The sequence below is a fragment of the Oncorhynchus mykiss genome, chromosome 20, assembly GCF_057628025.1.
Source record: "Oncorhynchus mykiss isolate SJ-2025 chromosome 20, ASM5762802v1, whole genome shotgun sequence".
NCBI classification, from domain to species: domain Eukaryota; kingdom Metazoa; phylum Chordata; class Actinopteri; order Salmoniformes; family Salmonidae; genus Oncorhynchus; species Oncorhynchus mykiss.
In genome coordinates, this window is record NC_143041.1 from 28,265,586 (window position 1) to 28,292,322 (window position 26,737).

Genomic DNA, 26,737 nt, shown 5'->3' on the forward strand with positions numbered 1-26,737 from the left:
GCAACATCATTTAGGATTTTGATACCAGCAACTCTCCGGTTGCCAGCTCACTTCCTGACAGATTATTCCTGTCAGACCTGGGATTCGAACTGCCAACCCTCCTGTTGCTGTCTCTCTGCACTAACTGCTAGGCTACCTGCCCCTATTAACATTACTTTCAGTTTATAGATGTTGAACAAAACGAGCGACTAAGCAACAACTGAGCCATTTCGTTAGAAAACATGATGAAAGGCAAGCACAGACAGGGTCTATAATGTTCCAAATTGAGCGCCAAGACTCCTCCATCGCGCGCGCTTCTCACAACTACACGTAACGACATGCACTGCGCTTACGTACATATCAATCCGACGTGAATCCCACTTCCTGGTTACCTTCCAGCTAACTCAACTGTCACTTGAAAACTTGCACCAGTCAACAACAACTAACAAGGTTTGATCTTTGCAAAAACCTTATAGCGATGTGATCTACGGTGTAAATTCTTCTCGTTTCTTCTTTTTTTTTTAGCTAGGAAGCAATATATTGCAGGAAGGTGAACAGGTAACGTTAACTAGTTAGCTAAACAAGCTGCCAGTAACTAGAGTAATGTAGCTAGCTAGTTAACGTTAATCTCATTGTTTACTAACAGAAACAGTGTCAGTTAGTCTATTAGCCATTACCCATGTTAACAGATTAGCTAACTTTACTGTACTACTGTAACAGCTAGCCTGTCAGCCATGGATAAGCTCATTTGTCAACAACAATAAGGTGGGTTACTACTCATCCAACAATCTTCATCAACAATGGTTTGGTTAACCAGATAGACAGTGTGCTGCAACCTTAGTCTTACTATTTAAATAGCTAGCTAGTTAGAGAAATAGCTAGGTAACGTTAGCTAGATAAATCAGCAATGGTGTCAGTGGCAGTTGCTGAAGGGCCATCATCACTAATTGGATAGTGGACTGGATTGCTTCATCTTCTTCAGCCGTGCATTGTCTGCCAAAATCACTGAAAGAGATGATTGCTGCCTGCCTGATGTCACTTTTAGCTCTGAATGCATCCTAATTGATGTAGTGGTCAAAAGTAGGCTTTGACAATTCTGCACCAGCTGCTAGCTTGTTAATCATAGTTCTTGCTGTAATTTATGCAATGTTGATTATTGTAGCCAGTTCCAGTTACTCGATGATGTGAATTACCATCTTACAAAGCTCTTGAGCTGATTTTTTTTTAAGACATCCAAACCCCAGAGAGAGAGTAAAGAGCCTAGGAATTATGTGTAATTTATTTTGTATGTCAGACAGACATAGTCAAAGCTGGGTTTCCTCACTTGTCTCCCAATTCACCCCACAGCTCCATCAGGCCAGGGCGACAGCACAGTGCTGGGCAGGATCGGAGGGTCCGGGAAGGAACAAAGAAAAACTGAAGAGGAAAAGAAGGGGTGAGTGGGCGGATGAGGGATTGAAGCAGCACAGAGAACCCGGAGAGGAACAGAGGGACTGAAAGAGAGGAGGAGAATACTAGTAACAAACGACAGAGGAGCTCAAAAGGAATCCAAACAGCTCTGAGACTGTACGGCCCAGTATGGAGGATTTCAGACGGACCTACCTGCGTCTGTGTAAGGAGGGGGGTGTGGATCCCCAGGAGTCAGTGCTAGCTCAGCTCCAGGAGACCAGGAGAGCCGCAGCAGGATCCAGGCTGGACCTGAGGGGACACAGCCTGTCTGTAGACACCTGTGCCGTGCTGGGGAGGGTCCTTCACAAAGACACACTCTTCACCGAGCTGGCCCTCAGTGACTGCATGCTCACTGAGGAAGGTATGTGTTTGTTGGGTGGTAGTCGTGTGGGGATCTTTCTGTCTTTTTGTTACTGTGCTGACTGTGTGATACTGTGTATATTTGAGCCATGGATATACTATGAATCCTGTAGGGCTTTTGCTACTGCTGCACAGAGATTATATAGCTAGAACTGTTTGCTTTGTTGCTGCAGTTTAGTTACATTGTTATAATGCTTAGATAACACTTTTTATAGCAATGCTTTGATAACACTTGCTCCTGACTGCCACTTGTCTTTGTCATGTCCAGGTGCCAAGCTGCTCCTGAATGGGCTGTGTGCCAACACTACTGTTAAAGTCCTGGATCTGAAGGTAAGGACCATCAGAGGCCTCTCTCTACACACCGCAGACCACTTGACCAGTCTGAGATTAGGTGGCCAGCCTGACTTGACAAATTTCAATTTGATCATATATTTTCTATTTGTTGTCAGGGAAATAACTTGAGATCAACAGGAGCTGAGGCTTTAGGGAAGCTGTTGGTGAGAAACAAGACACTGTGCAGGTGAGTTGGTTAGTGAGCTAGTAGCAAGCTAGATCATTCAATTAAAACTTTTTGGTTGACATTTCTATTGAAATGTCTATAAAATGTGGCTAAGCGATCAGGTATGTTAAGATTATTTCAGTTATATTTTTTTAAATAAATAAAAATAATCCCTCTATTTTCTTCTGGGACCAGCATGAGTTGTGCATACACAACGATACTGCATTGCTAAGGGAACCATAACCCAAGCTAAGGTTGTTGTGTTGGACACAGGCTGGTGTTGGAGTGGAATGCGTTGGGGATGTGGGAGGAGGCGTTCTCAGTGTTCTGTGAGGGTTTGGCCACCAACGCCTGTCTAACCCAGCTGGACCTGCGCAACAACCAGATCAACCACCAGGGGGCCTCGGAGCTCTGCCTGGCCCTCAAGCGGAACAGCACCCTGCAGGAACTGGGTCAGTGGGTTTGCAGGTGTAGGGTTAAGTTACTTTTTAGATGCTGATTTTGGGTCCGTTTTGCATTTCCCCCACAAATAGTTAAGTTTAGGATGTGGGTAGAGGAAGCTGATCCTAGATCTGTAACTTCACAAAGGAGCACCACACATTGGGAAATGACTCAATACAGCCAAGATCACTAGAGTCGAGATTCAACTAGAGTAGTCGGGGTGTGCATCTTTCCCTTTCAGGACGATTCAATATGTATCTAGATGCATGGGCACCGATACGGGAACAATACGTTTTAGTTTGAAGCGATTCAATGCGATTTGATTAGAGGAAAGAATCGATTCGGTTCAATGCGATACGATTCGATTCGATGTACCAATATTTGTTGCATAAACACATTCATTTTTCATTCTAAATTAAAATCAGCTGCTGATGGAGCTCATAGGTTGAGTCTCTGAGCTGTATCTGTCTGATCTGACTTCTGTGTGTGTGTAAATTATGTACTGTGTATGTCGATGGATGTCCTTTGGGTGGTGGACCATTCTTGATACACACTGGAAACTGTTGAGCGTGAAAAACCCAGCAGCGTTGCAGTTCTTGACACAAACCAGTGCGCCTGGCATCAACTACCATACCCCGTTCAAAGGCACTTAAATATTTTGTCTTGCCCATTCACCCTCTGACACACATACACAATCCATATCTCAATTGTCTCAAGGCTAAAAAAAAATCCTTCTTTAACCTGTCTCCTCCCCTTCATCTACACTGGTTGAAGTGGATTTAACACGTGACATCAATAATGGATCATGGCTTTCACCTGGTCAGTCTGTCATCGAAAAAGCAGGTGTTCTTAATGTTTTGTATACTCAGTGTAGATCTGTCATTTTCATTGAAAGCAAGTCTAAGAAGCGCTAGATTGGTTGTATGCGCACTATTTCTATGCTTCCCGTTCTTTAGTTTCATTTTTGAGTCTTTTACTTTTGGTTTTGTACACCAGCTGAAAATACAATATCTTTGGTTATGGAAACGCAGCTGTTTAGATGGTACAATGATTCTCTACACAATGACTGCTTGTTTTGTCACATAAACTGACATTAGCGCGTAGTTTGACCAGGCTACTGATATGGCCTGGGGGTGTTCGGCATTACAAAATGACTTGTAGATCAATGACTGTTAACACAATGACATGCTGAGTTCCACACTGAAGAACAGGATGCAGTTGTCACAAAAGATTAGCGGTATTTTCAGAAGGTAGAAAGAAAGTAATTTGTCCAAAACATTTTAGTGAACCGGCAATTTGTAATGTTTGAATCTATTTCCTGACTGATGCATGCTACATTTCTATCGGTTTGGGGTCCGGACCGATGCACTCATGTCTTAAACATTTGAACGGGGACCAATGGGTATTGTGAATAATTACATCCCTGTGGAGTAGACCAAAGCCTTGTCTGAAAACAACCCAGAAGCTATTCTCCTAGCCCTTCGGTGTCACTGTCTTCACAACTAAAAGAACCAGGTAGGTGTAAGCAATATGGTCCCCAGAGCCCATGAGAAAGCAAGGTCATCACCATATTGCTTACACTGATTCAATACCTTCAGAACCGAAAATATCACATTTTTGGGGGCTAGGATACAGGCTCGAACTAGATGTTTTTTCTGGGAGACTGGGTCCATGAACAATGTACCATTTGATGCCTAGACAGCAAAGGTGTCATGGTTCTCTATCTGGTCTGTTGCCTGTGTTGTGGTTGTATAGATGTGAGGTGGAACAACATTGGTCTGCTGGGTGGCCGGTCCTTCCTGGAGGCTCTACAGCAGAACAGGACACTGACACACCTGGAGATGGCTGGAAACAACATCCCCAGCGACACACTCAAAGCCCTCGGTATGCTGTTTGTGTGTGTGTCTGTCTGTCTCAGTGTCATTCAGTCTGTCTAAGCTTGTGTGTTGCTGAACGTCTGTTATTGTAATGTTTTTGATTGAAGTAACCACCCCCCACCTATGGTCTCCCCCCTCCCATAGAGCAGGCGATGGATCATAACTCGGACAGGCAGTCCACTGTGAGAGAGAGCCGCAGCAGAACCCAAGTCCTCAGCAAGGAGATCCAGATCCTCAAGGAGGAGAAGGGACGCCAGGTATGGAGCTGCTGGGAATTAGAGTTCTCCTCCATGTAGAACAAGAAGGGGAGAGACAAGGGAATGGCACTGCACATAATATACTGTATCTGGGTTTATTATTTACCATTTTATGTTTAGAAATGTGTGTGCAGATGAATAAGAAGCCCTGTATGTAAGATGTTTATGTTGCCTTTCCCTCTCTCCCTTTAGTTTCTGAGTCTGATGGAGACCATAGACAAACAGAGAGACGAGATGGGCCGAAGCACCAGGTCAGCGTGAGTGGTACAATAAGATTAGCCTTGACTGTTTCTGCATCAACAATAATAAGAAAAATAATAACAACAATAGCAACGTTATTGTGTTGCCAACAGGACTTGTCTGGCTAGACAATGACAACTTGGCTTAAAAGCAGAAACAGACTGGCACCCAGGCTAACATAGGTCATGTAGCTACAGTGCATTCGGAAAGTATTCAGACCCCTTGACTTTTTCCACATTTTGTTGTGTTACAGCCCTATTCTAAAATGTATTAAATTATTTATTTTTCTTATCAATCTACACACAATACCCCATAATGACAAAGCAAAAACTGTTTTTTAGACATAAAAAACTAAAATGTTAATATTACATTTACATAAGTATTCAGACCCTTTTACTTAGATGAAGCACCGTTCGCAGAGATTAGGGCCTCGAGTCTTCTTGGTATCATGCTACAAGCTTGGCACACCTGTATTTGGGGAGTTTCTCCCATTCTTCTCTGCAGATCCTCAAGCTCTGTCAGGTTGGATGGGGAGCGTTGCTGCACAGCTCTTTTCAGGTCTCTCTAGAGATGTTCGATTAGAGAAGTCCTGGCTCTGGCTGGGCCACTTAATGACATTCAGAGACTTCTCTCCTGTGATGTCTTGGCTGTGTACTTAGGATCGTTGTCCTGTTGGAAGGTGAACCTTCGCCCCAGTCTCAGGTCCTGAGCGCTCTGGAGCAGGTTTTCATCAAGAATCTCTCTGTACTTTGCTCCGTTCATCTTTCCCTCGATCCTGACTAGTCTGCCAGTCCCTGCAGCTGAAAAACATCCTCACAGCATGATGCTGCCACCACCATGCTTCACCGTAGGGATGGTGCCAGGTTTCTTCCAGACGTGACGCTTGGCATTCATGCCTAGGAGTTAAATCTTGGTTTCATCAGACCAGAGAATCTTGTTTCTCATGGTCTGAGAGTCCTTTAGGTGCCTTTAGGTGCCATAAAGGCCTGATTGGTGGAGCGCTGCAGAGATGGTTGTCCTTCTGGAAGGTCCTCCCATCTTCACAGAGGAAATCTGAAGCTCTGTCAGAGTGACCATCGGGTTCTTGGTCACCTCACTGACCAAGGCCCTTCTCCCCCGATTGCTCAGTTTGGCCGGGCGGCCAGCTCTAGTTCCAAACTTCTTCCATTTAAGAATGATAGAGGCCACTGTGTTCTTGGGGATCTTCAATGCTGCAGAAATTTGTTGATACCCTTCCCCAGATCTGTGCCTCGACACAATCCTGTCTCGGAGCTCTCCGGACAATTCCTTCAACCTCATGGCTTGTTTTTTTATTTTTTAAATGCGCTGTCAACTGTGGGACCTTTATATAGACAGGTGTGTGCTTTTCTACATCATGTCAAATCGATCGGAGTCCACCTGTGGTAAATTCAATTAAGTTGTAGAAACATCTCCAATTAAGTTGTAGAAACGTATCCTGTTTCCATAATCAATGGAAACAGGATACATATGAGCTAAATTTCGAGTCTCAGAGCAAAGGGTCTGAATACTTATTTACATAATGTATTTCTGTTTAAAAAATAAATAATTCTAAAAACCTGTTTTCGCTTTGTCATTATGGGGTATTGTGTGTAGATTGAGTTTATTTTTATTTAATCCATTTTAGAATAAGGCTGTAACGTAACAAAATGTGTAAAAGGGTAAGGGGTCTGAATACTTTCTGAATGCACTGTACATACAATCTATAGACATACAGTGCTTTCAGGAAGTATTCACACCCTTTTACTTTTTCCACATTTTGTTGTTTTATGGACAGAATTTAAAATTGATTAAATTGAGATTTTGTTGTACTGGCGTACACACAAAACCTCATAATGTCAAAGTAGAATTAAGTTTTTTTGATATTTTACTTGAAAATTAAAAGCTGAAATGTCTTGAGTAAATAAGTATTCAACCCCTTTTGTTATGGCAAGTCTAAATACGTTCAGGAGTAAATATGTGCTTAACAAGTTGTATAATAAGTTGCATGGACTTTACAATAATAGTGTTTTAACATGATTTTTTGAATGACAACCTTATCTCTATATCCCACACATACAATTATCTGTAAGGTCTCTCGCTGTCAAGCAGTGAATTTCAAACACAAATTTAACCACAAAGACCAGGGAGGTTTTCCAATGCCTCGCAAAGAAGGGTGTGTGTGTGTGTGTGTGTGTGTGTGTGTGTGTGTGTGTGTGTGTGTGTATTTTTTTATATATATATATATATATATTTTTTTTAAAGCATACATTGAAAATCCCTTTGAGCATGGTGAAGTTATTAATTACACTTTGGATAGTGTATCAATAAACCCAGTCACTACAAAGATACAGTTGTCCTTCCTAACTCAGTTGCTGGAGAGGAAGGAAACCACTCAGTGGCTTCACCATGAGGCCAATGGTGACTTTAAAACCGTTATAGAGTTTAATGGCTGTGATAGGAGAACTGAGGATGGATCAACAAAATTGTAGTTACTCCACAATACTAATCTAAATGACAGAGTGAGAAAGAAGAAGCCTGTACAGAATACAAATATTCCAAAACATGCATCCTGTTTGCAATAAGGCACTAAAGTAAAACTGCCCAAAAAGAAATTAACTTTTTATCCTGAACACAAAGAGTTATGTTTGGGGTAAACACAACACATCATTGAGTACCACTCATGTTTTCAAGCATGGTGGTGGCTGCATCATGTTATGGGTATGCTTGTCATCGGCAAGGACTAGGGAGTTTTTAGGATAAAAATAAACGGAATAGAGCTAAGCACAGACAAAATCCTAGAGGAAAACTTGGTTCAGTTTGCTTTCCAAGAGACACTGGGAGACATTCACTTTTCAGCAGGACAATAACCTAAAATACAAGGCCAAATATACACTGGACATTTAATTTTCCTGAAAGGCCTAGTTACAGTTTTGACTTAAATCGGCTTGAAAATCAATTGCAAGACTTGAAAATTGCTGTCTAGCAATCATCAACAACCAACTTGACAGAGCTTGAAGATTAACAAAATAATATTGTGCAAATATTGTACAATCCAGGTGTGCAAAGCTCTTAGAAACTTACCCAGAAAGACTCACAGCTGTATTCACTGCCAAAGGTGATTCTGACATTTATTGACTGAGGTTGAATACTTATTCTTTATTAGATCTTTATTTTCAATACATTTGCAAACATTTCTAAAAACATTTTTTTACTTTGTCATTATGGGCTATTGTGTGAAGATCTACAGTGGGGCAAAAAAGTATTTAGTCAGCCACCAATTGTGCAAGTTCTCCCACTTAAAAAGATGAGAGAGGCCTGTAATTTTCATAATGGGTACATTTCAACTACGACAGACAAAATCAGAAAAAAAATCCAGAAAATCACATTGTAGGATTTTTAATGAATTTATTTGCAAATTATGGAGGAAAATAAGTATTTGGTCAATAACAAAAGTTTATCTCAATACTTTGTTATATACCCTTTGTTGGCAATGACAGAGGTCAAACGTTTCTGTAAGTCTTCACAAGGTTTTCACACACTGTTGCTGGTATTTTGGCCCATTCCTCCATGCAGATCTCCTGATGTTTCCACCCCCATGCTTCACAGTAGGTATGGTGTTCTTTGGATGCAACTCAGCATTCTTTGTCCTCCAAACACGACGAGTTGAGTTTTTACCAAAAAGTTATATTTTGATTTCATCTGACCATATGACATTCTCCCAATCTTCTTCTGGATCATCCAAATGCTCTCTAGCAAACTTCAGGATTTGAGTCCCTGGCGGTGTAGTGTGTTACTGATGGTAGGCTTTGTTACTTTGGTCCAAGCTCTCTGCAGGTCATTCTCTAGGTCCCCCCGTGTGGTTCTGGGATTTTTGCTCACCGTTCTTGTGATCATTTTGACCCCACGGGGTGAGATCTTGCATGGAGCCCCAGATCGAGGGAAATTATCAGTGGTCTTGTATGTCTTCCATTTCCTAATAATTGCTCTCACAGTTGATTTTTTTCAAACCAAGCTGCTTACCTATTGCAGATTCAGACTTCCCAGACTAGTGCAGGTCTACAATTTTGTTTCTGGTGTCCTTTGGCAGCTCTTTGGTCTTGGCTATAGTGGAGTGTGACTGTTTGAGGTTGTGGACAGGTGTCTTTTATACTGATAACAAGTTCAAACAGGTGCCATTAATACAGGTAACGAGTGGAGGGCAGAGTAGCCTCTTAAAGAAGAAGTTACAGGTCTGTGAGAGCCAGAAATCTTGCTTGTTTGTAGGTGACCAAATACTTATTTTCCACCATAATTTGCAAATAAATTCATTAAAAATCCTACAATGTGATTTTTCTGGATTTATTTTTTTTCATTTTGTCTGTCATAGTTGAAGTGTACCTATGATGAAAATTACAGGCCTCTCTCATCTTTTTAAGTGGGAGAACTTGCACATGGTGGCTGACTAAATACTTTTTTGCCCCACTGTATTTAATACATTTTGAATTCAGGCTGTAACACACAATGTGGAATAAGTCGAGGGGTATGAATACTTTCTGAAGGCTCTGTACATATTAATGACCCTGTGTTTCCCTCTCCTCCAGGACCACATCTATCCATGTGGGTCAGCTACAGGAGGCCCTGAACGAGAGGAAGTCTGTTGTCAACTCTCTCACAGCCAAGTAAGCAGGCCTCATCAGTCCATGTTTAAACCCCACATTCATCCTCAAGTCACATCAACAGGTGTAGACTTTACTGTGAAATGCTTACTTACGAGCCCTTTCTCAACAATGCACAGTTAAAAAGTAAGAAACGTTTTTAAAGAAAAAAATAGTAACACAACAACAACGAGACTATATACAAGGAGAACCGGTACCAAGTCAATGTGCAGGGGTACGAGGTAGTGACTAGGCAATCATGATAGATAATAAACAGAGTAGCATCAGCGTGTGTGAAAGTGTCAATATGTGGCGTCAATATGCGTGCGTGCGTGCGTGTGTGTCTGTGTGTGAGTGTGAGTGTGTGGGTAGAGTCCAGTGAGTTCATAGAGCCATTGCAAGAGAGTTAGTGCAACAAAAATGTGGTTTGATGCAAATAGTCCGGGTAGCCATTTGATTAACTGTTTAGCAGTCTTATGGCTTGGGGGCAGAAGCTGTCCAGGAGCCTTTTGGTCCCAGACTTGGATCTCAGGTACCACTTGCCTTGTGGTAGCAGAAAGAACAGTCTATGATTTAGGTGACTGGAGTATTGACAAGTTTTAGGTCCTTCCTCTGACACCACCTGGTATAGAGGTCCTGGATGGCAGGGAGCTCAGCCCCAGTGTCACGATCGTTAGAATAACTGGACCAAAGCGCAGCGTGATCTGGGTTCCACATCTTTTGATTTCTAGTTGAAACTCTTAGCAAAACAAAAACAATAAATCTCAAAACGAACCGTGAATCTAACAATAGTGCTAATAGGCAACTATCCATGGTCAAGATCCCACAAAGTACAATGAGAAAATGGCTACCTAAATATGATCCCCAATCAGAGACAACGAAAAACAGCAGTCTCTGATTGGGAACCATACCAGGCCAACATAGATCATAAATCACCTAGAGAACCCACCCGAGTCACTGTCATGCCCCAACCAACATAGAGAATAAACAGCTCTCTATGGTCAGGGCATGACACCCAGTGATGTACTGGGCTGTACACACTACCCTCTTTAGTGCCTTACATGCTGACCACACCGCTCGTGTTACGTGCGTGAGTGTTGCAAAATTCATTTCCACATACATGTTATTCAATCATTGCATCCACACTGCTCGCACTCGTCAGCGAGCGTCAGCATAGCCAGGCGCTAAAATGCAACTTGGTTCTGTGACACTTGACATGCTGCAAGTCCCACCTCTACCATCTCCTCATTGGTTTTTCGGAGCATATACCCATGTGGGTGATTGAAAGATGAACTGAGGTCCACACTTCAGTCCAGTGGTGGTGGTAATGCACCTTAAAGTTGGTTGCCAACCATCATATAAAGTCAGAAGAAGAAGCCTGAAGGAGGAGAGCAGCTCTAGCCAATAAACAAACTTGGTTTACCCTTTTATCTGTGGATTAATCAACATGCACGCTCGCCCGGTGTAGTCAGCATGTTACGGTCGAATGCCAAGCAGTTGCCATAGATGCTCTTAGTGGTGCAGCTGTAGAACTTTGAGGATCTGAGGGCCCATGTCAAATATTTTCAGACTCCAGAGGGAGCAGAGGCATTGTTGTGCCTTCTTCATGACTGTGTTGGTGTGTTTGGACCATGATAGTTCCTTACTGATGTGGACACAGAGGAACTTGAAGCTCTTGACCCCCTCCACTACAGCCCCGTCGATGTGAATGGGTCGTGCTCGGCCCTCCGTTTCCTGTGGACCGCGATCAGCTCCTTTGTCTTGCTGACGTTGTTGTCTCTGACCTCCTCCCTATAAGCTGTTTCATCGTCGTCTGTGATTTGGCCTACCACCGTCGTGTCGTCTGCAAACTTAATGATGGTGTTGCAGTCGTGCATGGGCATGCAGTCATGGATGAACAGGGAGTACAGGAGGAGACTAAGCACGCACCCCTGAGGTGCCCTCGTGTTGAGGGTCAGCATTGTGGATGTGTTGTTGCCTATCCCCACCACCTGGAGGTGGCCCGTCAGGGATCCAGTTGCAGAGGGAGGTGTTCAGTCCAGGATCCTTAGCTTAGTGATGAGCTTGGATGGCACTATGGTGTTGAACGCTGAACTGTAGTAATTGAACAGTATTCACTCACAGGTTTTCTTTTTGTCCAGATGGGAAAGGGCAGTGTGGAGTGCAATAGAGATTGCGTCATCTGTGGATCTGTTGGGGCGGTATGCGAATTGGAGTGGCTCCAGGGTGTTTAAGATTATGGTGTTGATGTGAGCCATGACCAGCCTTTCAAAGCATTTCATGGCTCCAGATGTAAGTCATTTAGACAGGTTACCTTGGCGTTCTTGGGCACAGGGACTATGGTGGTCTGTTTGAAACATGTAGGTATTACAGACTAGGTCAGTGAGAGTTTGAAAATGTCTGTGAAGAGACTTGCCAGCTGGTCAGTGCATGCGCTGAGTACATGTCCTGGTAATCCGTCTGGCCCTGCGGCTCTGTGAATGTTTACCTGTTTAAAGGTCCTACTCACACAGTTGTCCGGAACAGCTGGTGCTCTCATGCATGGTTCAGTGTTGCTTGCCTCAAATTGAGCATAGAAGGTATTTAGCTTATCTGGTAGGCTTGCATCACTTGCATCACTTGGCTGGGCTTCCTTTTGTAAACCGTGATGGTTTGCAAGACCTGCCACATCCAACCAGCGTTGGAGCCGGTGTAGCAAGACACTTTGCGTTATTTGTTTGATGGTTCGTTGTGGGGGAGGCGTAGCGGAATTTCTTAGAAGCGTCCAGATTAGTGTTCCGCTCCTTCAAAGAAGAAGCTCTAGCCTTTAGCTCAGAGCCTTTAGCTCAACAGCCACCCTCGAAGCAGCGTTACCCATCGCTCCACAAAAGCCGCAGCCCTTGCAGAGCAAGGGGAACAACCACTCCAAGTCTCAGAGCGAGTGACGTTTGAAATGCTATTAGCACGCTAACTAGCTAGCCATTTCACATCGGTTACACCAGCCTAATCTCGGGAGTTGATAGGCTTAAAGTCATAAACAGCTCAATGCTTGAAGCATTGAAAAGAGCTGCTGGCAAAACGCACGAAAGCGCTCAGTCAGACTGCTCTATCAAATATCAAATCATAGACTTAATTATAACTTAACACACAAATACGAGCCTTAGGTCATTAAATGGTTGAATCCGGAAACTATCATTTCGAAAACAAAACGTTTATTCTTTCAGTGAAATACGGAACTGTTCGGTATTTTATCTAACGGATGGCATCCCTAAGTCTAAATATTGCTGTTACATTTCACAACCTTCAATGTTATGTCATAATTACGTAAAATTCTGGCAAATTAGTTCGCAATGAGCCAGGCGGCCTAAACTGTTGCATATACCCTGACTCTGCGTGCAATGAACACGAGAAGTGACACAATTTCACCTGGTTAATATTGCCTGCTAACCTTTCTTTTAGCTAAATATGCTGGTTTAAAAATATATACTTCTGTATATTGATTTTAAGAAAGACATTGATGTTTATGGTTAGGTACACATTGGAGCAATGACAGTCCTTTTTCGAGGACACGCTAGATAAACTAGTAATATCATCAACCATATGTAGTTATAACTAGTGATTATGATTGATTGTTTTTTATAACATAAGTTTAATGCTAGCTAGCAACTTACCTTGGCTTCTTACTGCATTCGCATAACTCCTTGTGGAGTGCAATGAGAGGCAGGTGGTTAGAGCGTTGGACTAGTTAACCATAAGGTTGCAAGATTGAATCCCTGAGCTGACAAGGTAAAAATCTGTCGTTCTGCCCCTGAACAAGGCAGTTAACCCACCGTTCCTAGGCCGTCATTGAAAATAAGAATGTGTTTTTTAACTGACATGCCTCGTTAAATAAAGTTGTAAAAAAAAAAAAAAATGTTTTTTTAAAAATTGTAATGAAAACTTGAAATCGGCCCTAATTAATCGGCCATTCCGATTAATCGGTCGACCTCTAGTACGTACTCGTCACTATGGGGACGACATCGTCGATGCACTTATTAATGAAGCCGTTAACTGATGTGGTAAACTCCTCAATGCCATCGGATGAATCCTGGACCATATTCCAGCCTGTGCTAGCAAAACAGTCCTGTAGTTTAGCATCCAGGTCGCCAGGTCGCAATTGTAAATGAGATCTTGTTCTCAACTTGCCTACCTGGTTAAATACAGGTGAAATAAATCAAATCCGCTTCATCGGATCACTTCCGTAGTGAGTGCGATACTGGTACTTCCTACTGTCTATGTTGAGATCTACAATGATTAGAAGACGTTTGAGCCACGTAAATATGAGAATTTGACTAATATGAGTCTTAGGTGGAAGTTCCTCACCTTCCATATCTTGTTTTAAATCTCATCACCACATCTCCTTTATCTTAATGAAATACTGATGCTGTGACTAGAAGAAACCCATGTTGAATTTTTAATCAGGCACTTACAAAGACCGATATTCTTGGTTCTCAGGTAGAGGACCCAGGCAGGGGGCTATATATATATCCACGGTGACCCACTTCAGTCCCGTCTCCCTCAGGGCTCATTCATACAGGACACAGGTACTACTGTACCTCTGGATAAACCCTATGGAGGGTGGCTTCCACTCTGTCTTAGATATACACTACTGTTCAAAAGTTTGGGGTCACTTAGAAATGTCCTTGTTTTTGAAAGAAAAGCACATTTATCAGAAATACAGTGTAGGGCCTCCCGGGTGGAGCTGTGGTCTAAGGCACTGCATTGCAGTGCTAGCTGTGCCACCAGAGACTCTGGGTTCGAGCCCAAGGCTCGATGGGGCGACGCTCAATTGGCCTAGCATCGTCCGGGTTAGGGAGGGTTTGGCCTATCCTGTGGCGGGCCGGGCGGAGTGCACGCTAACCAGGTCGCCGGGTGCACGGTGTTTCCTCCAACACATTGGCTGGCTTCCGGGTTGGATGCGCGCTGTGTTAATAAGCAGTGAGGCTTGGTTGGGTTGTGTTTCGGAGGACGCATGGCTTTCGACCTTCGTTTCTCCTGAGCCCGTACAGGAGTTGTAGCGATGAGAAAAATATAGTAATTACTAACAATTGGATACCACGAAATTGGGGAGAAAAAGGGGGTCAAATAAAAAAAATACAGTGTCGACATTGTTAATGTTGTAAATGACTATTGTAGCTGGAAACAGCTGATTTTTAATGGGATATCTACATATGCGTACAGAGGCTCATTATCAGCAACCATCACTCCTGTGTTCAAATGGCACGTTGTGTTAGCAAATACAAGTTTATCATTTTAAAAGACTAATTGATCATTAGAAACCCTTTTGCAATTATGTTAGCAAAGCTGAAAACTGTTGTTCTGGTTTAAAGAAGCAATAAAACTGGCCTTCTTTTGACTTTCACAGACACACACCTGACCGTTCTGTGTGTCTAGATTCCAGATGACTGAGGCAGCACTGGCCATGTCGGAACAGAAGAACCACAACCTGGGAGAGCTGCTGACCAGAGTGAAGACTGAGAAAGATGAGCAGAGAGAACGACAGAGCAGGGAGAGGAAGAAAGAACAGGAGGTATGAATGGAGGGGGGGTACTAGGAAGGGGGAGGGGGACGGCGAGACTGATGTACAGATGGTCTGGTTAAGATGAATGTGAGCTTAACATTGTGGTGTGTGTGTTTGGTTCTGCAGGACAGTGCTCTGAGGGAGGGGAAGCTCCTCAGAGAGATTACCAGTATGTCAGAGACAAACGTACAGCTCAAGAATAAGGTATAAGTTGTGTGTGCGCTTGTGTGTATGAATATAATGTTTGTGTTTTTGATGCAGTACCTAAGCTGTTTACGGAGTCAGTCTCTCGTTATCTCTGTGTGTGTGTATGTGTGTGTTAGTTGGAGAAGATGGAGAGCAGGTGTAAGTCTCAGCAGGACCAGATTTTTGAGCTGAAGCAGGAGCTCACCAACAGCACAGCAGAGCTAAAGCTACGGCTAGCACAGGCAGAAGGTACACACATACACACACACACACACACACACACACAGACTATACTCAATATCTTCTCTCCCCCTCAGAGCGTTTGGAGATGGAGAAGAAAAGATCTAAACAGTCTCTGGAGGACATGAATAACCTTCGACAGAAAGAGGTAGAGAAGACAACCTGCTGTCTGACAATGTCTCTCACTAAATATACAACAGACTCTGTCTTTTTCCCTCTATTGAGTGTACATTGTGGGTTTGTGTGCGTGTAGGTGGACCATGTGAATCGTCACCTTGAGGAGAGTGAGAGGGCTCTACAGGACCGGATCCTCAAACTGGAGGGACAGCGGATACAGCTGGAGGAGGTCAGCTCTTTATATTGGATTTTTTTGAAAATGTATTGCCTTCAGTAAATCACAATTAAATTCCAATGTTCATAATGTGGCACAAGATCCCTATAGATGACAGTACAGAGGTGTAACTGTGTCTTTCTGTCCTGAACTGTCTTGTTGGAGTTGATCAGGGCAAAGGCAGCCTGTATAACTGTGTTTTTCGTCTTGTAGGAGTTGAGCAGGGCCAAGGCAGCCTGTATAACGGTGTTTTTCGTCTTTGTAGGAGTTGAGCAGGGCAAAGGCAGCCTGTGTTACAGAGAGAGCCCAGGCAGAGGAGGAACAGGGGAAGGTGCGGGTACAGGTTCGCCTGGAGGAGGTACTTTATACACCTGTTGTAGAACAACTCAATGTAATATGTTAGAAACTGTGTTTGTTTGTCCGGGTCTCTGTGTATCAGTGTGTGTGCCTGAAATTTGGAAAAGCAATAACAATGTGAGGATTCAACTCTTTCTTCTCTCTCCCCTCCTCTGTCTGAGCAGCAGCAGCGTGTGAGTGGGTTAGAGGAGAAGCTGCGTGGGTTGCGTCAGTCCCGTGATGAGTCCCAGAGCCACTGTTCCCAGCAGAAACAGACCATAGCTGAGCTGCAGGCTCGTAGTGGACAGCAGAGCATCGAGACAGACGGACTACGACGCAGGATAGAGGAGCTGCAGCAGGTCAGATTGGTAATGTGTCAGAGAGACCACTGGCACAAAACAACCAACTATACACACTGAAACAATACCTAGATCAAGTTCAGTGTACTTGTCTTACATTTGTCTGGAACAATTGGATGCTAATAAGTGATTTTTACTGATTTGACATAATCAGGTTGGTGAATTCTCAGCACTGAATGATGTTCATACGTGTAGGGGCAGAGACAACGTTGTGTGGGGGTTGTATGTTTACTGGGATGGTAATATTTGCGCTTTGGTGTAATTAAATATAGAGAATTTGTCCCCCTCCAGGAGTTGTCTGGTAAGGACCAGGAGAAGGTTGCTGAGGTGAGTCGGGTCAGGGTGGAGCTACAGGAGCAGATGGGACACCTGCAGGCTGAGAGGACCGCACAGGGAGGACTGAAGGAGAAGATAGCTGCTCTGGAGAGAGAGATGAAAGGTATGCACACTCTCCTCTCCCTCTCTCCCTCCCATCTCCTCTCTTCATCCTATCTCTGTCCTCTTCTCTACATAAGGCCCATCTCACCCTTTCTCTTTTGCCTCTCACCTGTCCTCCCTCTTTGTTTTACAGTTGACATAATTTGTTGACACACTTGAAATAACCAGTATTTGTTCTGTGTATGTCTTGTCTACCACAGTGCTGGCCAGTAACCACAGAGAGGCCACCCTGGACAAGGAGAGTGAGATATCATCTCTGTTTGAGAAGCTGAGACTGAGAGAGGCAGAGATCCAGAGGATGAGAGAGGACGAGGCCCAGAGAGCTAGCTTCCTCCAGAACGCTATACTCACATACGTACAGGGGTCACCGTTGCACTACAGTCCTAAGAAGTGACCTCTGACATCTAACCTTTGACCCTTCCCATCCTTATGTACGGACTAAGTACAGGGGTCACCACTGGGGTTCTGCAGTCCCAAGAAATAACCTCTGACCTCTAACCCCTGCCCTATTTACCCCTACAACCTTGTGCCCATACACCCTCACAAAGTGGGATACTAAAGTGACCCAAACCTTTCTATTACACCCATACTCCATGTGTTCCTCTCCGGTCCTTCCCCCTCTCCCCTTTGGTCCCTCCAAACTACCCCAGCACAAAATATCAACAGCACAGATATTCACCTCTAGACATCCGCAGCTTCGGGTGTACAGTGCATTCAGTATTCAGATCCCTCGACTTTTTCCACATTTTGTTACGTTACAGCCTTATTCTAAAATGTATTAAATAGTTTTTCCCCCCTCATCAATCTACACACACTACCCCATAATGACAAAGCAAAAATTGTTTTTTAAAAATACAAAACTGAAATATCACATTTACGTAAGTATTCAGACCTTTTACTCCGTACTTTGTTGAAGCACCTTTGTCAGCGATTACAGCCTCGAGTCTTCTTGGGTATGATGCTACACCTGTATTTGGGGAGTTTCTCCCATTTTTCTCTGCAGATCCTCTCAAGTTCTGTCAGGTTGGATGGGGAGCGTCGCTGCACAGCTATTTTCAGGTCTCTCCAGAGGTGTTCAATCGGGTTCAAAACCAGGCTCTGGCTGGGCCACTCAAGGACATTGAGAGTCTTGTCCCAAAGCCACTCTTGGGTGTATGTTTAGGGTTGATGTCCTGTTGAAAGGTGAACCTTTGCTCTAGTCTGAGGTCTCGTACTTTGCTCCGTTCATCTTCCCCTCGATCCTGACTAGTCTCCCAGTCCCTGATGCTGAAAAACATCCCTACAGCATGATGCTGCCACCACCATACTTCACCATAGGGTTTGTGCCAGGTTTCCTCCATAAGTGATGCTTGGCATTCAGGCCAAAGCGTTCAATCTTGGTTTCATCAGACCAGAGAATCTTCTTTCTCATGGTCTGAGAGTCTTTAGGTGCCTTTTGGCAAACTCCAAGTGGGCTGTCATGTGTCTTTTTACTGAGGAGTGGCTTCCGTCTGGCCACTCTACCATAAAGGTCTGATTGGTGAAGTGCTGCAGAGATGGGAGAACCTTCCAGAAGGACAACCATCTCCACAGAGGAACTCTAGAGCTCTGTCAGAGTGACCATCGGGTTCTTGGTCACCTCCCTGACCAAGGCCGTTCTTCCCCGATTGCTCAGTTTGGCCGGGTGGCCAGCTCTAGGAAGAGTCTTGGTGCTTCCAAACTTCTTCCATTTAAGAATGATGGAGGCCACTGTGTTCTTGGGAACCTTCAGTGCTGCAGAAATGTGTTGGTACCCTTCCCCGGATCTGTGCCTCGACACAATCCTGTCTTAGAGCTCTACAGACAATTCCTTCGTCCTCATGGCTTGGTTTTTGCTCTGACATGCACTGTCAACTGTGGGACCTTATATAGACAGGTGTTTGCCTTTCCAAATCATGTTGAATGAATTTAATTTAACACAGGTGGACTCCAATTAAGTTGTAGAAACGTCTCAAGGATGATCAATGGAAACAGGATGCACCGTAGCTAAATTCCGAGTCACATAGCAAAGGGTCTGAATACTTATGTAAATAAGGTACTTTTGTTTTTTTATTTATAATACATTTGCAAAAAAATAAATGATAATTAACTGTTTTTTCTTTGTCGTTATGGGGTGTTTTGTGTAGATTGATGAGGGGGGGTAAACTATTTCATCCATTTTAGAATAAGGATGTGACCTAACAAAATGTTGAACAAGTCAAGGGGTCTGAATACTTTCTGCATGCACTGTAGTTTCTCTCAGACTCAGTCCCAGTCAGGGATAGTAATAAACTGTTGTGTTCACAAGCTACTTACGCCAGGTTTTAAGATGTGCTCATCGATATCAATGACTGACAGTTATTACGTATCACAATCCTTGGAGCTTTTATGGTTGTACAAATCAGCAAATCAAGTGAAATTGAATGGTGTGTGATTAGAGCTGTGACAGTCAAAACATTTTGTCAGATGGTTATTGTAATGCAAAAGACTGCCTGTCCCACTGGTAATTGACCATTAATTAACATAAACACTTTTAGCATCTCCAGGCGTGCCTTTGGAACATTTTAAAAAGTCTAAGTCAATACACCATCAGAATAAATCCATTTATTTATTTTAGTTAGGTCAAAAGAAAATGTATTTCAGAAGAACAAAATATGAGTTGGCCTACTGTAACTTGTTATATTTTTCCCATTACAGAGCGACTGCGCATATGGAGTGACTGTGTTGAGCGAGAACCCAATCTTTTGAAACAACAGGTCTTTACTATGTAAAATTACTTTTGAATTTAGAATGGCCCGTTATCCAATGGACAGAAAGAGGAGCAGGGGAAAAAATACGTCATCTGTATGCACTGGAATGGCGAATGAAGGCCACATGCTTTCTCGCCAGTCCGTTTTGTAATCTACTTGGGTTTTATAGCAGAGAATGTGCTTAATATGAGAAGCTGAGAAATGAATATAACGACACTTATTTCACTCCATGCATCAACCACTGTTTGAGAAGCATGCTCTCACTGCCCTGTTAGGTGATATTCTGCCCAAACGCTTTATGCCATGGGCTCTCCAACCTTGTTCCTGCAGCTACCCAGTGCTTAATTTGGGAAACCAAGTGAAATCTGTTCGGGAACATCGATAATAACATGTTTTCGCAAACAAATCGTAATTGTATTTTTTTTTTCGGGTTTGGGCTCATAAGCCTATGCAAATGCATAAGCTCTAAAATGTGTATGGGTGTATTAAATGAATCATCACCTTTGAAATCACTGTCCATTTCGTTGTGTTAGGCTTTGAAACAACATCCACAACAACCACTTACTGTTTCAACCTGCTGTTGAACTTCTTTCTTCAAATTGATCATCACAGTGAGGTGAGTTTTAAAGTGCTATAGGCCTACTGTTTTGATGTGTTTTTTCGATTGCATTTGCGTTGATGTCAGAGTGGTTAGAGGAACAGTAGAGCCCTGAGTACCAGGCCATTAGTGACCTGATGGTAGTGTTATGTCCAGAGTACATAAAAGGAGATTACCATAACTCAACCTTCACATGGAATTTTACTGAGGTCTTGACTCATGACTGCAGGTGTGGCAGTAATATGCTCACCACAACAGCCCTATGTGTGATGTACATTTTTCTGTGTGTTTATATTGTTTTTGCACTGCAGTTTTGGGATTGGTACTGTGATTTATCAATAAAAACTTTTTTGTTAAGTTTAGGATAAATTGTTTAGTCATAAATCAACAAGATTCCATATTTTTAATCAATGGTTGTCAAACATTGGAGAAAAGACAAACCCCTTAAAAGTACAGCTTTTGATATTGTCAGAAAGAGTGGGGTTTGCCCAATTTACACAAGCTGGCAATGTGTAAACACAACAAAAGAGCATGTTTCAGATGCTTTTACTTTCAGATGCTTTTGCTTTTAGTGCCTCTGGCATTCTAGTCTACAAGGGTTCAGGCAAGAGGGTGGTTAAAGACGCCGGCCACCTGTATGTAGTCTCTTGCGGCGGTGTGGCCTCACTGGCAGAGTTCGTAACTCTCCTGACGGAGCGAGAAACACAGTGTAAGTGGGCGAGTAGGCACTCTGTGTCTTCCAAACTGCTCCACTTGAGTGAGGTCCAGCCTGCAGGTAGTGCAGCCTTCCACAGTTCCGCTGTCCATGGTGCTGAAGTGAGCGCACCTGTCTCCTGTGCTGATGTGGGTGTTCTGTCCATGGTGCTACACTGGGAATCCTTCAGCCACACCTATGCCCATGCCTCTCATGGTGCCACAGATATCGTTATGGATTTACATCATCTGCCTTATCATGGAGGAGAGTTACCTATCTAATAAAACACAGAGGGTTTTCTATAATGGAAGCCTCTATAATGCAAATTTGGTTGAGTGTGGTGTACCGCAGGGCAGCCGGCTTAGACCATTACTGTTTTCTGTTTTTACTAATGACCTTCCAATGACCTTGAATAAGCCTGTGTGTCTATGTACGTTGACAACTTAACTGTATACACATGAGCTACGACAGTACAAAATATAACTGGCACCCTTAACATAGAGCTCCAGTCAGTTTAAAAATAGTTAACTAGCAATAGGCTGCTACTAAATATCTCAAACTAAAAGCATTGTTTTTGGGACAAATCACTCAACCCTAGATAGCAAGTTATCATGGTCAAAACATACACAGTGTACAAAACATAAGGAATACCTTCCTAATATTGAATTGCACTTTTTGCCCTCAGAACACCCTCAATTCGTCAGGTCATGGACTGTGCAAGGGGTTGAAAGCGACTCACAAGGATGCTGGCCCATGTTGACTCCAATGCTTACCACAGTTGTGTCATGTGGCTGGATATCCTTTGGGTGGTGGACCATTCTTGATACACACGGGAAACTTTTGAGCATGAAAAACATTACAGTTCTTGACACGCTCAAACCAATACGCAAGGCACCTACTAACATACCCCATTCAAAGGCACTTACATATTTTGTCTTGCCCATTCACGCCCTTTGAATGGCACACATACACAATCTCTCAACTGTCTCAAGGCTTGGAAATCTCCTCCACATCAAATCAAATGTTATTAGTCACGTGTCAATGTGCGGGGGCACCGGTTAGTTGAGGTAATATGTTAGTTGAGGCATTGATGCAACCAGTCAGCCATGCTCTCGATAGTGCAGCTGTAGAACCTTTTGAGGATCTGAGGACCTATGCCAAATCTTTTCAGTCTCCTGAGGGGGAATTGGTTTTGTCGTGCCCTCTTCACAATTGTCTTGGTGTGCTTAGACCATGTTACTTTGTTGGTGATGTGGACGCCAAGGATCTTGAAGCTCTCAACCTGCTCCACTGCAACCCCGTTGATGAGAATGGGGGCGTGCTCAGTCCTCTTTTTCCTGTAGTCCACAAACATCTACATGGATTAAAGTGGATTTAACAAGTGACATCAATAAGGGATTTACAGTTTAAGACGTAAGTTTACATACACTTAGTTTGTAGTCATTAAAACTTGTTTTTCAACCACTCTACAAATTTCTTGTTAACAAACTATAGTTTGGGCAAGTCGGTTAGGACATCTACTTTGTGCAATGACACAAGTAGTTTTTCCAACAATTGTTTACAGACAGATTATTTCACTTATAATTCACTGTATCACAATTCCAGTGGGTCTGAAGTTTACATCCACTAAATTGTGCCTTTAAATAACTATAAATTCCAGAAAATTATGGCATGGCTTTAGAAGCTTCTGATAGGCTAATTGACATCATTTGAGTTAATTGAAGGTGTACCTGTGGATGTATTTCTAGGCCTACCTTCAAACTCAGTGCCTCTTTGCTTGACATCATGGGAAAATCTAAAGAAATCAGCCAAGACCTCAGAAAAAAAATGTAGACCTGGTTCATCCTTGGGAGCAATTTCCAAACGCCTGAAGGTACCACGTTCATCTGTACATACAATAGTATGCAAGTATAAACACCATGGGACCTCGCAGCCGTCATACCGCTCAGGAAGGAGAAGCGTTCTGTCTCCTAGTGTCAGTCGTGTGTATAGGTGGCGGTGAAGTCAGGCGCAGGAGAATCAAACTTAGTGGAATGGAGTTGATTATTAACTTGGAAAAAAAAACATAACTCCAAAACCATGAATACAATAAAACAAAGTGGATACGAGGACCCGTCGCGCACCAATACAAACAACACGAATACTGAACAACAAACAATCTCTGACAAAGACATGAGGGGAAACAGAGGGTTAAAATACACAACAGGTAATGAATGGGATTGAAACCAGGTGTGTAGGAAGACAAGACAAAACCAATGGGAAATGAAAAATGGATCAATGATGGCTAGAAGACCGGTGACGTCGACCGCCGAGCACCGCCCAAATAAGGAGAGGCATCGACTTTGGCAGAAGTCGTGACACATAGAGATTAATGTACTTTGGTGCGACAAGTGCAAATCAATCCCAGAACAACAGCAAAGGACCTTGTGAAGATGCTGGAGGAAACAGGTACAAAAGTATCTACAGTGCCTTGCGAAAGTATTCGGCCCCCTTGAACTTTGCGACCTTTTGCCACATTTCAGAATTCAAACATAAAGATATAAAACTGTATTTTTTTGTGAAGAATCAACAACAAGTGGGACACAATCATGAAGTGGAACGACATTTATTGGATATTTCAAACTTTTTTAACAAATCAAAAACTGAAAAATTGGGCGTGCAAAATTATTCAGCCCCTTTACTTTCAGTGCAGCAAACTCTCTCCAGAAGTTCAGTGAGGATCTCTGAATGATCCAATGTTGACCTAAATGACTAATGAGGATAAATACAATCCACCTGTGTGTAATCAAGTCTCCGTATAAATGCACCTGCACTGTGATAGTCTCAGAGGTCCGTTAGAAGCGCAGAGAGCATCATGAAGAACAAGGAACACACCAGGCAGGTCCGAGATACTGTTGTGAAGAAGTTTAAAGCCGGATTTGGATACAAAAAGATTTCCCAAGCTTTAAACATCCCAAGGAGCACTGTGCAAGTGATAATATTGAAATGGAAGGAGTATCAGACCACTGCAAATCTACCAAGACCTGGCCGTCCCTCTAAACTTTCAGCTCATACAAGGAGAAGACTGATCAGAGATGCAGCCAAGAGGCCCATGATCGCTCTGGATGAACTGCAGAGATCTACAGCTGAGGTGGGAGACTCTGTCCATAGGACAACAATCAGTCGTATATTGCACAAATCTGGCCTTTATGGAAGAGTGGCAAGAAGAAAGCAATTTCTTAAAGATATCCATAAAAAGTTGTTTAAAGTTTGCCACAAGCCACCTGGGAGACACACCAAACATGTGGAAGAAGGTGCTCTGGTCAGATGAAAGCAAAATTGAACTTTTTGGCAACAATGCAAAACGTTATGTTTGGCGTAAAGCAACACAGCTGAACACACCATCCCCACTGTCAAACATGGTGGTGGCAGCATCATGGTTTGGGCCTGCTTTTCTTCAGCAGGGACAGGGAAGATGGTTAAAATTGATGGGAAGATGGATGGAGCCAAATACAGGACCGTTATGGTAGAAAACCTGATGGAGTCTGCAAAAGACCTGAGACTGGGACGGAGATTTGTCTTCCAACAAGACAATGATCCAAAACATAAAGCAAAATCTACAGTGGAATGGTTAAAAAATAAACATATCCAGGTGTTAGAATGGCCAAGTCAAAGTCCAGACCTGAATCCAATCGAGAATCTGTGGAAAGAACTGAAAACTGCTGTTCACAAATGCTCTCCATCCAACCTCACTGAGCTCGAGCTGTTTTGCAAGGAGGAATGGGAAAACATTTCAGTCTCTCGATGTGCAAAACTGATAGAGACATACCCCAAGCGACTTACAGCTGTAATCGCAGCAAAAGGTGGCGCTACAAAGTATTAACTTAAGGGGGCTGAATAATTTTGCACGCCCAATGTTTCAGTTTTTGTTTTGTTAAAAAAGTTTGAAATATCCAATAAATGTCGTTCCACTTCATGATTGTGTCCCACTTGTTGTTGATTCTTCACAAAAAAATACAGTTTTATATCTTTATGTTTGAAGCCTGAAATGTGGCAAAACGTCGCAAAGTTCAAGGGGGCCGAATACTTTCGCAAGGCACTGTATAACCACAGTAAAACAGTCCTAAATCGACATAACCTGAATGGCCGCTCAGCAAAGAAGAAGCCACTGCTCCAAAACCGCCATAAAAAAGCCAGACTACGGTTTGCAACTTCACATGGGGACAAAGATTGTAATTTTTGGAGAAATGTCCTCTGGTCTGAAGAAACAAAAATAGAACTGTTTGCCATAATGACCATCGTTATGTTTGGAGGAAAAGGGGGAGGCTTGCAAGCCGAACAACACCATCCCAACCGTGAAGCACGGGGGTGGCAGCACCATGTTGTGGGGGTGCTTTGCTGCAGGAGGGACTGGTGCACTTCACAAAATAGATGGCATCATGAGGCAGCAAAAGTATGTACATATATTGAAGCAACATCTCAAGACATCAGTCAGGAAGTTAAAGCTTGGTCGCAAATGGGTCTTCCAAATGGACAATGACCCCAAGCATACTTCAAAAGTTGTGGCAAAATGGCTTAAGGACAACAAAGTCAAGTTATTGGGGTGGCCATTACAAAGCCCTGACCTCAATCCCATGGAAAATGTGTGGGCAGAACTGAAAAAGCGTGTGTGAGCAAGGAGGCCTACAAACCTGACTCAGTTACTCCAGCTCTGTCAGGAGGAATGGGCCAATATTCACCCAACTTATTGTGGGAAGCTTGTGGAAGGCTATCCAAAACGCTTGACCCAAGTTAAACAATTTAAAGGCAATGCTACCAAATACTAATTGAGTGTATGTAAACTTCTGACCCACTGGAAATGTGACGAAAGAAATTAAAGCTGAAATAAATAATTCTCTCTGCTATTATTCTGACATTTCACAATGTTAAAATAAAGTGGTGATCCTAACTGACCTAAAACAGGGAATTTTTACTAGGATTAAACGTCAGGAATTGTGAAAAACTTAGTTTAAATGTATTTATCTAAGGTGTATGTAAACCTCCGACTTCAACTGTAGCTTTCACCTGGTCAGTCTGTGTCATGGAAAGAGCAGGTGTTCCTAATCTTTTGTACACTCAGTGTCACTTATGTATATGAAAGCAGTCAAAAGTTCATGTGGATAATTCCGAATGAGTCGTGAATAATGATGAGTGAGGAGGTTAGACTCACAATTATCATAACCCTCCTCCCCCCAATATAAATGCTACCTCCCCTGTCATTGTAATGGTGAGCATGTCTTGGGGGTATGATATTTGTGCATCTGTAACTTTCTCACTCATCATTATTCACGATTCATTCAGGATTATCTGTATTAATGGTAGCATCCACATTAATGTAGAAGTGTTTAGAAACCTGTATTCTTGTTTACAGTAAAAGGGACTCAAATAACACACTACGTTATTTACCATTCATTTCTATTGGGCACAAAATAACGTGAAACACAACCAAAACAAACAGCAAATGCATCCAACAAATGTGTAGAGTCACATGCTTGATGTAGTCATTTGTGCTATG

At 43.0% G+C, this 26,737-nt stretch overlaps 1 protein-coding gene across 4 annotated transcripts; it reads left to right on the forward strand.

Moving 5' to 3' along the window:
* Nucleotides 1–298: 298 nt before the first annotated feature.
* LOC110499207 (leucine-rich repeat-containing protein 45) lies at nucleotides 299–20,873 on the forward strand. 4 transcript variants are annotated; one of them, XM_021576185.3, is made up of 18 exons: nucleotides 299–429; nucleotides 1,327–1,789; nucleotides 2,057–2,118; nucleotides 2,238–2,308; nucleotides 2,561–2,739; nucleotides 4,484–4,612; nucleotides 4,750–4,862; nucleotides 5,055–5,119; nucleotides 9,683–9,760; nucleotides 15,149–15,284; nucleotides 15,402–15,479; nucleotides 15,599–15,710; nucleotides 15,779–15,849; nucleotides 15,955–16,047; nucleotides 16,298–16,390; nucleotides 16,554–16,727; nucleotides 17,019–17,166; nucleotides 17,366–20,873. In XM_021576185.3, exons 2-18 carry the CDS (start codon nucleotides 1,558–1,560, stop codon nucleotides 17,557–17,559), a joined length of 2,028 nt encoding a protein of 675 aa, XP_021431860.1. In that variant the 5' UTR covers nucleotides 299–429; nucleotides 1,327–1,557; the 3' UTR covers nucleotides 17,560–20,873. The 4 variants fall into 4 exon arrangements, with proteins under 4 accessions (XP_021431860.1, XP_021431862.1, XP_021431861.1 ...); XM_021576187.3 differs by having other exon boundaries at nucleotides 5,055–5,113; XM_021576186.3 differs by having other exon boundaries at nucleotides 394–537.
* Nucleotides 20,874–26,737: the final 5,864 nt, after the last annotated feature.

Bases quoted from the DNA above. Each gene is read 5' to 3' on its own strand.
- LOC110499207 (XM_021576185.3), top strand. From the start codon at position 1,558: ATGGAGGATTTCAGACGGACCTACCTGCGTCTGTGTAAGGAGGGGGGT. The intron at 9,761-15,148 runs GTAAGCAGGCCT...CTGTGTGTCTAG, and splicing joins GTCAACTCTCTCACAGCCAA to ATTCCAGATGACTGAGGCAG. The intron at 15,285-15,401 runs GTATGAATGGAG...TTGGTTCTGCAG, and splicing joins AGAGGAAGAAAGAACAGGAG to GACAGTGCTCTGAGGGAGGG.